Source organism: Ostrea edulis, chromosome 5, assembly GCF_947568905.1.
Source record: "Ostrea edulis chromosome 5, xbOstEdul1.1, whole genome shotgun sequence".
NCBI classification, from domain to species: Eukaryota; Metazoa; Mollusca; class Bivalvia; order Ostreida; family Ostreidae; genus Ostrea; species Ostrea edulis.
The window spans coordinates 45257933-45269510 of record NC_079168.1 but is presented as its reverse complement, the minus strand read 5'-3'; the positions used below and the strand labels follow the sequence as shown (position 1 = coordinate 45269510).

The 11578-nt window shown below is 34.2% G+C and overlaps 1 protein-coding gene across 6 annotated transcripts in view; it reads right to left on the bottom strand.

The window, feature by feature from the left end:
* Positions 1-11578, bottom strand: part of LOC125652030 (E3 ubiquitin-protein ligase UBR2-like) — an 80891-nt gene continuing 69313 nt past the window's right edge. For 5 of the 6 annotated variants that reach the window (XM_048880914.2, XM_048880915.2, XM_048880916.2 and 2 more), the window contains 6 exons: positions 9250-9389; positions 8781-8886; positions 7333-7473; positions 4531-4701; positions 3051-3149; positions 1-2431 (listed from right to left, as the gene is read on the bottom strand). In XM_048880914.2, coding sequence (XP_048736871.2) covers positions 2290-2431; positions 3051-3149; positions 4531-4701; positions 7333-7473; positions 8781-8886; positions 9250-9389 — 799 coding nt within the window. In that variant the 3' untranslated portion in view covers positions 1-2289. Of the gene's footprint in view, positions 2432-3050; positions 3150-4530; positions 4702-7332; positions 7474-8780; positions 8887-9170; positions 9192-9249; positions 9390-11578 lie in introns of all 6 variants that reach the window. The other variant, XM_056164578.1, reaches the window with a different exon arrangement.

The window sequence follows — 11578 nt, the reverse complement described above, 5'->3', positions numbered from 1 at the left end:
TAAATTTTCATAGATATTTAATTTTAAGAATGTGTAAGCATTTTACATTTTCATAATATAATGGTGACAGATTTGTACCAACACACGAGGTTATTTCTTCAACACTTCAATAAACAATGAAAAAATATCTTTAACATACATCGATCTTTTCTGTCAGTCTGAAAGCTTACCATATCAGTGTGCCAAAATAAATGGTTTGAAATCATCATTTAAGATCAACATAAAAGATTTATATAGTTATTAAACAAAACTCCTACATGTATAACAGGTAACCATTGATGTCTTTTTTTGCATCGAAAAATATACAGTATACATGTTATGTTACAGAAAGAATGTGTTTATCAAGCAACTATACATGCCTAATGAAAGACTTGTAAAAGTATATGTAGCTTATTTCTGTTCTAATCTACTGTACATGTGCACTGTTTACAAATCAAACGATTCACTGGGTAAAAGTGCACAGAATGCCTGCAGAATATAAATAAAATTGGAAAGCATATAAACATCCCATAAACCAGCAAACAACACAATCTTGAAAGTGGTTAAAAGATATGCATGTTTAATTCTGCATATTTTATAATGCCAGCATTAAAATTTCAATCCACGGCACTCTGCCATTACTCTGTTTTAAAACTGAAATTTCTAAGCTGTTTTAGCTTATTTTGACTAGTCGTGTTGCCAGTACATGTACACTATAGATGACATAACCACTTGTCAAAGAAAAGACAAAAATTTTGTAACATGGTGAGTAAAACAGTTTTATATATGGTGATATATGACTCTTCATGGCAATAGCACATTTCATAATGAGCACTAATAAGGTAAATTAACAATCCAATACATTAATAAAACAAAGCATGCAAAACATGTTCATCGAATCAAAAACAAAAGATGCCAAATCTATATTTCAACAGCATAGACAACAATTGAACCAAACAGGAAATCTTTAAGAAACTTTTTGAGCACCTACAAAAATGCATCGCACATTAGTTATCAGTACTAAAAAAAAAAAAGAAAACAGCAACACTATTTTAGTAAATTTATAATTTGTTTGCATAATTGTATTGCAAGTATGATATAGCATTAAGCTAATGAATATTTGGGAAATATGCAAATCCTCATTTACTACCCACTACACTCCCCTCTGCTGTCCTAAACCACTCCTGAGCTTTTTATGATATGTAATATTGGATATATGCTGAATAGTTTAAGGTACCTTGAAGATCTGATAATTAGACAATAACAATTCAAGCATCATTGGTTTTCCATCTGAAATCATTCCATTAGTAGACAGAAATAGAAATAGTTTTTTTTTTCTTTTGTGGCAGTAAAAACTGAACTCTTGTTTTAATTCAATCACTCAAGGAAAGTCAGTCAACAATTTGTTGCAATAATGAACAGTGGTGAAGAGGTAGTTTCAATACTTTACTTTCAGAAATAAAACCAGTGCATCTGCTATTGATACTAACTCTCTTTTGGATAACATTTTAAACAAGTAAAATGAAAATCCACATTCTGAATTAGAATTCCAACAAACTAAGCAGGCCAGTGATGCCAAGCAGTGGTTTGGAGATCCTGTCTCAGAATTAACAGTGTTGTACAAAATAACACTGAGAGAAAATCATTGGGCATTGAACCTCTTTAAAACTTGGAAAACTGAGAGAAATACCAAAGAACTAGAAATTGAAGTAAAACACAGAATGCTAGGGGTAAGCTTTTGGACTGCAGGAACAAAGGCATAATATCGCAAAAATGTTATAATTTTTTTTTCTGAACATGCATTCTACCCAAATTAGATTTAACTGCACTATGTACCTTTTTCTGCTCAGTTGAATCAACCACTATTATCATATCATGTACACAAATTTAATTAAAAGACATTCCTTTGGCAGTCATTCAGAAAATCAAAATACCTGAAATTTTTTGAGGTCCTGAATACAATCTATGGTTTTATATTTAGTATACAGTGGATTAAACATTTAGATATATGCACATAAAGTAACTTAGAATTCCACCATCATTAGTATACATGTCTATCCCTTTATACCTTAGAAGAAAAAAAATCTGCATACATGCTCCAAATATTCTCATTTTCAACAAATATAAATCACAAAAATTCAAGAGAAATAACAAGAGAGAAAAAACCCTAACAGATTGCATCAAATGAAAATAAAATGTGAACAATGTGGCTAACTCCACACATCCCTCCCCACACCTGTCCTCTACAAAGGCTGTGTTGTATTCCATGACACACAGTTGTTACCAGTTGGCTTAAGTTATTAGCTAATATCAAAGGTGTTGCCAGTGAATGCTCATCAAGTTCATGTGAGATTCTATGTTGTGAGCCACTGTTTCTGGGATGCAATGGGTAAACCACATTTTTTGCAAGTTTTTGTAGCTGTCCTTGCACAAATGGAGAGGATTACCACGTCTACAACAAAAGTTACAACATATCAAACTCATAGCATGATTGAAAAATAATATGCATTTAAAAAGTGTCAAAAGATGCATTAAAATAAGTCCAATGCATTAAGAACCAAATATAAATCATTCATTGGTCAAAAAATGGCTCTTTTCTTTCCACACTTTCTCTGATATTGAAAAGTCTTTAATCAATAAAATGTTAATCTAATATCAAGTGAAATATTTCACTCTAATAAAGCATAACTTGAGAAGCAACATTATTACTTTTCAAAATATGCTAATTACTTGGAACCAACACTATGTACACCATGTTTGGTGATTCTAGCCTTATTACATGTAGTACTGTTTTTCTTTATGAATAGCCATGTACGTATGACCTTGACTTTTGATCTTTTCATCCTTTCCACAAGGTGCTGATGGAAGAACAGACAAAAACACTGCATCCTATCATTATACAACATGCCTATGATAGTTGAACATAATTATGTATTGAGTTTAATCATCCTAACCTTATGAGTAAATGTTCTGTTTCATCAGTGATTGGACCCCTGCTTCATAACTTTTATATAGAATATAAAAGATATTGAGTAACAAGAGTTCTAGAAACTATGGGGATAATTTCTAACCTTAATCCCTGGTCTGTTTCTCCATAGCTATCAACATATGGAGCAGGGATGAAGCAGCCCTTTGTTCCAGCTAAGAGAACTATTTGGCACTCTCGGACCCTGAAACAAAATCATTTTTTTTTTAACAATCTCATACATGGACAGTACTGTAAATGTACCTATATTATTGGTAATCATATTTTAGTTCTATTTGCACTGTTCTTGTGATAATTCACGTACTCCTCTAGTATTTGACTATACTTTCTGGTATCAGATTCCAAAATGTACTAATATCTTATGATTACACTATCATATTTACTTTGAAAAATCAATATATGCACCCTGGGGTGCATGAGCCGAGTTGCATGGGGTCTTCCTAACCTGCTATCCAACAATACATGTATAACCAAGTTTCATTTGATTCAGTTTTAAACTTTTCGAGTTACTGTCCAGAAACCATATTTGTCTGATGTTTTCAATCTATTTTTGGTCACTGTGACCTTGACCTTTGACCTATTTTCTCCAAAATCAATAGGGGTCTTCCTTACTTGGTACATAACAAAAACTTTAAGTATCATTTGATTCGGATTTAAACTTTCTGAGTTATCATCCGGAAACCAAATTTTTCTGAAATTTTCATTCTACATGTATTTTCGGTCAGTGACCTTGACCTTTGACCATTTTTCTCCAAAATTAATAGGGGTCTTCCTTACCTGGTATCCAACAATATATCAAAGTTTCATTTGATTAGATTGTAAACTTTTCGAGTTATCATCCGGAAACCAATTGTTGACGCCCAACCACCCGCCCGCATCACCAAACCAATAGCCGAGTTCAACTTCGTTGCAACTCGGTTAAAAATGTGCTAATTTTTTTATTGTGTTAATATAAGAACATTTATAGTATACATGTACCGTAGTTTCAAAAGTGTGAAAAAGAGACTTATTTTTGCTTGCTTGCTTGAGAGGTTCATGAAATGTATATACATTAATTTGTCCTAATAAGAAATCCTTCACAATACAAGCCTCAACAAAGTGGAGAATTTCCTCACAAGTGTTATGTGTCCTTGTACACAAACAGGCACATACAATGAGGGTTTCAAACAGATAACTGACAATTCAACATACAATTCTTGTGCTACCATACATACTGCATTACTTATACTTGCCAATATCATGAATCCCTACAATTCATTCACGGATTAGACTCTTTTTAGTACTATAGGTAACAAAGTTCCCAACAAAACTATTATTAATTGGACACCAGGACCATACTTTTTGACAAAATTTTGACCAAAGTGTCATGATGTGCATATATGGCTCAGAGGATCAGCAGAACATGCCTCAAAACTTTAGAAATCTCATAAATATCAGCGTTTCTTTTTTCTACAGCTGCAAGATTTCAGCTCTCTGACTGTAGCCTCTATAGGCAACCCCAACTTTTCCCACAATGAGGTACTGTCCTGCAGCTTAATTTCCAATATCTCCAGAGTTGAACTTACCTGAGCAGGATTCCCATCCCCGACCCACACCTGAGTGTGTGCTCTGTTGCAGCTCCAACTTTGGTGTCCTTGATCTCAGTTTGACAGCAATAGCTTTGAGAGCAAACAACAACCCCACACACCAAGCACATGGTGGGCAGCTGGCTGTCATTGCCATTAGAGCTTGGACATCTACAAAGTATGAGAAAACAATTTCTATTAATAATAAAGTAAAAACAAACTTCAATGTTCTTGCTTCTGCTCTCTAAATTTGTAATACCCTGTGAGTTAAAGATGGGGTAGGTCTTTGCTGTTGTTTGGTTTTAATGTTCAATCGCTAATTATGATGTAAATTATGAAATGAATACACGTATCAACACTTCGCGAAAGTTACGTCCCTTGTCCACCATCTCCCGGATAAAAATCGTATTTCCCTACGTTGGCCTTTGTAATTTTCCTATCTGTAGCTTTGACATCTGTTATTTTTCCATCAATTGCAGTAAACTACAATATGCCCCAGATTGGGGCAAACCATTAACTTGTATGAAAACTTGGTAATTGGCTAAAATTCAAAGTAATAACATCTTACATTTGGTAAGGTAAAGAAGGAAAACTTGGTTTTTCACCGATTGACCTTTGGCTGACCCCGCAAAGGGACGTAACTCGCGACGAAGTGTTGATACGTGTATTGCTTCCCAATACAAGTGACTCATGTTAACTTAAGGTCCATGGAAGCATAGAAAAACAGAGATCAAGCGTTCAAGTTTTTAAGAGTTGGCTAAATCCAGAAATGTTCAATCCGACCGATATATTTCAAATATTATACAAATAGGTTGCTCGGTGTTGCTACTCAGTTCTTGAAGACTTTAATGAGCAATGTTTGCCATACTGACATTTTGAAAAAATCAGGCTTGATTAATATTCTATATGATACTTAAAATCGACAATCTCTTAATTATCTTCTCAAACTTACTTTCAGGTCTCAAAATTAACATCCATGTTTCATACCTTAGTCAGTGCTAAAATTAAATCATCTAAATTAATTGCCTAATCAACACCTACAGTGACCAGGAAGCCTATAACTGGTGGGGCATATTACTTTTCCACAAATTTTGAAAAATATTTTTACTTTTCTGCAAAGTGTTGTTACGTTTCCGCAAATAAATATACAGCTATCATTGTACCTCAGCATTACATTTCTACCTGTGGCAATAAGTTCAACTCATGTGATTATAAGACCTGATGTGTTTGCAGAATCTAAGACTAGGTTTCCACCACAAAGGGCAGCAACTCCAAATATTGGGGAAAGCACACTACAAATAGGCCAAAGTCTTCCCATGCCTATTTCAGTTCTCAATTCTATTCCCCACACCCAAATATATTGGTACTCGCAGACATGTTGCAAAAACTTTAAAAACCTTGCATCAAAAACATGTTTCTGAGAGCACCAGCAACAGTGCATAAAAGTGACAAAGAAAAACTTGACTTCTTGTGTATAGAATATGCGAAATATCTGAAACACAAAGTTTCTTAAGGGCTGTTGAGTATAAATTTGGTGTCTGAACAAGCAAATAGCATGTTATGCATTCACAGTTTAGAATATTCAATGTAATGCTACTGTTTACAATTAAACAATAAAATGTTTTCTTTGTTGTTTCATTGGGTGATGAAGGTAGCTGGCATTGCCGAAAGCAGGTTATGCAATTTTTTCCTGCAATGATTGCTACCTTCATCACCCAATGAAACTATCAAGAAAGACATTTTATTATTTATAATTTTATGTATAATTTAAAAATATAAACCAGAATTAAGATCTAAAATATATGGTTGACCCATTTGTTACATAAAATGGAACAGCCAACACACCCTTTGACCTTGATGACACTCCATATTTGGTAATGATTTTGCTGACAGGTGGTACTAGAAAACTCGGATCGAACTAGTTTGCAACAAACATGTATTTATTGCATGATGAAAGCAATGTCAATTTCAAAAGAAATATAGGAGAAAAGATTCAGTGAATGTAAATATTTAAGAATGAATGCTAGTATTTTATGCAGTGCTGTATGTTCAAGTTGTATTGTCAGAATATTAAAATAATTATGCCATAGAAATGTTATACTTTTACATGTAATCCAGGTAAGAATGCTTTGTATTTACCTGTAATCCAGGTAAGATATTTGTGGAATTGTAATGCCATACATTTTGAAGATTAGTGAAAAACAATTTGCGGAATCGTAACTTTTTTTTTGCAGAAACATAATATTGATTTGTGGAAACATGGTGCACCCAACTGGTGAAGTTCCACATGTATATATAAACACATTGCCTGTGAAGCCATTCAAATTTTCTATGTAAGGTTCAAGAACTTGATTGACAGCTTGTAATTACAACAGTCTGATTGAAATCAAACTTTCACTTACTCATGTAATCTGATTGTCATCCCATGGTTTGATTATACGATTTTAATCAGATTGGTAATTACAACAGATACTTTGAGTTTAAAGAGTGAAATATCATGATATAGGAACAGGACCATGATTTTTACTTTGAGAGATTCAAAAACTTGAAGAAAAGAAAAGTTCAAGAGTAAATATACTTTGATATACAGAGAAACAATATCTGGACCCCACTTCTTGACATTGAAGTTCAAGTCCTTAAGAGTCACCTGTATTTGTGAAACTCCTTAGATTTTTTATGTATACAGCACCATTCATTATATAAACTCGGTGCATTGTGAATGAAAACAGTTATTGGTTTTCTACTTAAACCCATTTTCTGGTATATCAAAAGATCAACTTGCATGTAGAAAGAGATGCTTACGTGAACGAAGAGATTTGATTGATCAATTGACTGTAGTCGTCTGGCAGGTGAATAAGGTGATTCACGGAGAGAGGGTAGGACACCAGAGACTGGGAAGTAGCGGAGGATAGCCTCGCTCTTAAGATGTCACTACTGCACCATCTACAACACAGAAAAACCGTCATATATCTGTATCATCTACAACACAGAAAAACCATCATATATCTGTACCATCTACAACACAGAAAAACCGTCATATATCTGTACCACTTACAATATCCTATTACTGTAAATACAATAATTCAAATGCATTTGTCTACAAAAACATACTAGATTCCAAGTCTATTTAAAATGATGCTATTATATTTACTTTGGAAAGCACACCAAATTTTAATAGCACCAATATACATGCAAGTACCAAGTACATTTATAGATTTACAAGAAAAATTTAATTTCAGCTGGTATATATTGCAGCCAAGTTTATTTTCTCCTAAAATTTAATTTACTTCAATATGAAACCTTTATCGAAATGATGTTCATCAAAATTTGTGAATCTAAATTATTGCAGAAATCCTGCCTTGCTACACATGCCGATTGATTAATCCCTAGTGAAGTTCTCTTACTGTATAGAGATCTTGCTTTACTATACCTATTGATTGATTAAATCCTCACGCAGCTCTCTAACTTTAGTGATCTTGTTTTACTTCATGAAAGGTGAAGATAACGAACAGTAATAAATCTCTATTGATTAATTAAGGTCGATCGATCCTCGTGTGATGTCATAGGATTTGGCAAAAAATATCTATTAAATTAAACTTTACACATCATAGAAATATATCTTTTAGAGGAATTTTATTCACTGGATAAAATAGAAAATCTGGTAAACTAACGACAGTGAAAAATTTTCTATTTTCCATAGCTAATCAATTATTTATAATGAAAAAAATGTTGTCAAGGACAATAACTCCTATGCTGCTTTTTCTCTACTGTATGTCTATTATACAATGGTTTCCCTAATATCCACAATTAATTTATAAATATCTATATATTAGCAGTTTTTCTAAACTGTTGACATTAAAAATTTGTCATATCAACAAGTTTTTATCTATTTTTTATTATTCTGTTTTATGAAAATGTGATTTTCTGATGTTGACCTACACTTCTCTTTTCGTATGCATGTCTGACATGGCAACATATACATCTTCTATGGCTATTAATTAAATTAAGCTATATTGAGTGGAAATTAAAAGTTTTCCATTTTCAACCATAAATATTGATAAGTCACAATGACATGAACATGAAGGTGGAGCTACCTTAAGCAGTTTGTTTACTGTCGAGATCTTGCTCTACTACATCCACTGTTTAGCAGCTCTTTTACTGTAGAGATCCTGCCACATTACACCAACTAATTAGAGATCTTGCCGTACAGTTATACTCTGACTGTAGCTACCCTGGTTTACAATACCTACCGATTGATTAATCCCTCAAGTAGTTCTCCTTGGCTGAGGAATAATTCAGAGAAATTTGTTGGCAGGGATAGGTAAGAACAGAATGCATCAGTCTCCTCAGTCCACTCTTCAAACAAAAAAAACATGAAAAGTTATTGTACAGCAAAACACCAACACCCACCCACATACTTATAATTATAAAATTAACTAAACTGCTCTATGTCTTCAAGATGTTCAAATATTCAAACAATGATTTAACACATGATCTATTTATCAAAAGGTTCTGTACATTTTTAACAATCCTCCTAAAGGGCAGCTAAAGTGAGATTTGCCTTGAAGTCTGGCTGGGATAGCCTAGGGACCCGGTCAGATTATGGTACAGTACAGGGGCACAACTAAAGTGAGACTTGCCTTGAAGCCTGGCTGGGATAGCCTAGGGACCCGGTCAGATTATGGTACAGTACAGGGGCACAACTAAAGTGAGACTTGCCTTGAAGTCTGGCTGGGATAGGGACCCCAGTCAGATTATGGTACAGTACAGTTGCACATCTAAGGAATGGCAGAACTGCATCCTTTATGTGTTTGGAAAATTGCCATGGTAATGGATCAGAATTACTGGGTGGGAGGCACCTACAAAATAATTTGTGATTGTGATAAGTAAACATATCATGCACATATATTATACACCTATTTACTGGCTGTGAGGACAATAGCAAGTTTATTGTCCCCCAAGACATCAACAATTTCCCGAGGCGCAGCCGAGGGAAACAGTTGCTGTTGAGAGGGGCAATAAACTTGCTATTGTCCTCACAGCCAGTAAATAGGTGTTTTATTATACTGAAGTAGATTTTACTTGTGTCAGACATACCAAAGTAACATTTGGCATTAGATGGAATCGACCAAGGTGATCTGTGTGGTAAACTAATTAGAGTTATCAGACTTTGAAGTCACAGAAAAGAAAACGCAGGAAATATAGCATCCAGTAAATAGTTTCGAGACTACTGTAAACGTATTATATTTGGCGTGTACGATATTTGGCGGAAATCATTTTTTCAACAAGTTAGCGTAGATTTGATTTAGCATATTCCTGAATTACTTTAAACATCTAGATTTACAGATGGCATTTAGCGATGTACTTGATTTAGCGGAAGCTGCGTTCCGCCAAAGGCGCTAAATAGAATACACAGCCAAATGTAATACATTTACAGTATTTCCCCAGGGTGAGATAGTTCAGAAACTATTTCACGACTAGCGTTATCCAGAAGAAATAGCAAATTTATTCATCTAACATTTATATAGCAAAAACAATAATAAAGTCATTCATACCATTTCACATTAGTGATATTCTGAATATTAATTCCAATGAAATTGAGTAAAATACAACATTCACAGTATACAAAATTTTTTGAAATTGTATGATCATGATGTAATTTTCAGAGTACATCACAATGTTAAGAAGAGGCCTATGGGCCATATCGCTCACCTGAGTCACCTTGGCCCCATATCTAAAGATTTTCCCTATATATTTGCATTCAAAACTTTGGTCACTATTGTGCCCCAACCTACCCCCGGGGGCCATGAATTTAATAAACTTGAATCTGCACTATGTCAGGAAGCTTTCATGTAAATGTAAACTTCTTTGACCCAATGGTTCTTGAGAAGAAAATTTTCAAAGATTTTCTATATATATTAGTATGTAAAACTTTGATCCCCTATTGTGGCCGCATCCTACCCCTGGGGGGTCATAATTATAACAAACTTGAATCTGCACTATTTCAGGAAGCTTTCATGTAAATGTAAACTTTACTGGCCCAGTGATTCTTCTTCAGAAGATTTTTAATGATTTTCCCTATATATTTGTGTGGCCCCATCCTACATCCAGAGGCCATGATTTTAACAAACTTGAATCTGCACACTATGTCGGGAAGCTTTCATGTAAATTTGTACTTTCCTACTGTAGTGGTTCTTGAGAAGAAGATTTTGAAAGATTTTCTACCTATATATTTGTATGTAAATTTTTCATCCCCTATTGTGGCCCCATTCTACCCCCCCCCACCCCCCTGGGGAGGGGGGGGATGCTTTAAACAAATTTGACTCTTTTGAACAAACTTTAAAGCCCTTCACCCAAGGATGCTTTGTGCCAAGTTTGGTTGAAATTGGCCCAGTGGTTCTGGAGAAGAAGATGAAAATGTGAAAAGTTTAGGCTGATGCCAACACCAACGCTGCCAATGGACAAATTTTGATCAGAAAAGCTCACTTGAGCCTTTGGCACAGGTGAGCTAAAAAGTGCATCACTACAGCCATTTTGTCAAAATTTTCATTTACAAACAAAGTCAAAACTGGAGACCAACACCTTGAAGTTAAAATTGTGGAAGATTCTTACAAGTGGATACCACGTGGTATTCAGCAGGGTCTGTATCCAAAGTATAAACTTAAAGAATTAAAACAGATCACCAACACAGTGAGAATGCAAGATGAAATTTATTGGTTGACCGGTTTTGACCAGGGGGCGGTCGTCATCAGAACAAAATTATAAGAATTGTCTCTACTGAGGTAAAAATTGTGGATCACATTACCATTAACAACAAAAATGTGGAATGTTTACTTAGCAATGTAAAAACGTGTATATACAAATATGCTATAAAGATACTTTATAAGTATTTATGAAAGTTATATGTAATGGACACTGATATTTAATTTATTGATAAAAAAAGAGTCCATAAATTCCATAAACTGTTATTGTTCTGTTTTGTCGTTTGCATTGATTTGCAGCTCTGATATCGGCGAAATGAAAGCAGACCAAATTTAAATAAAACATC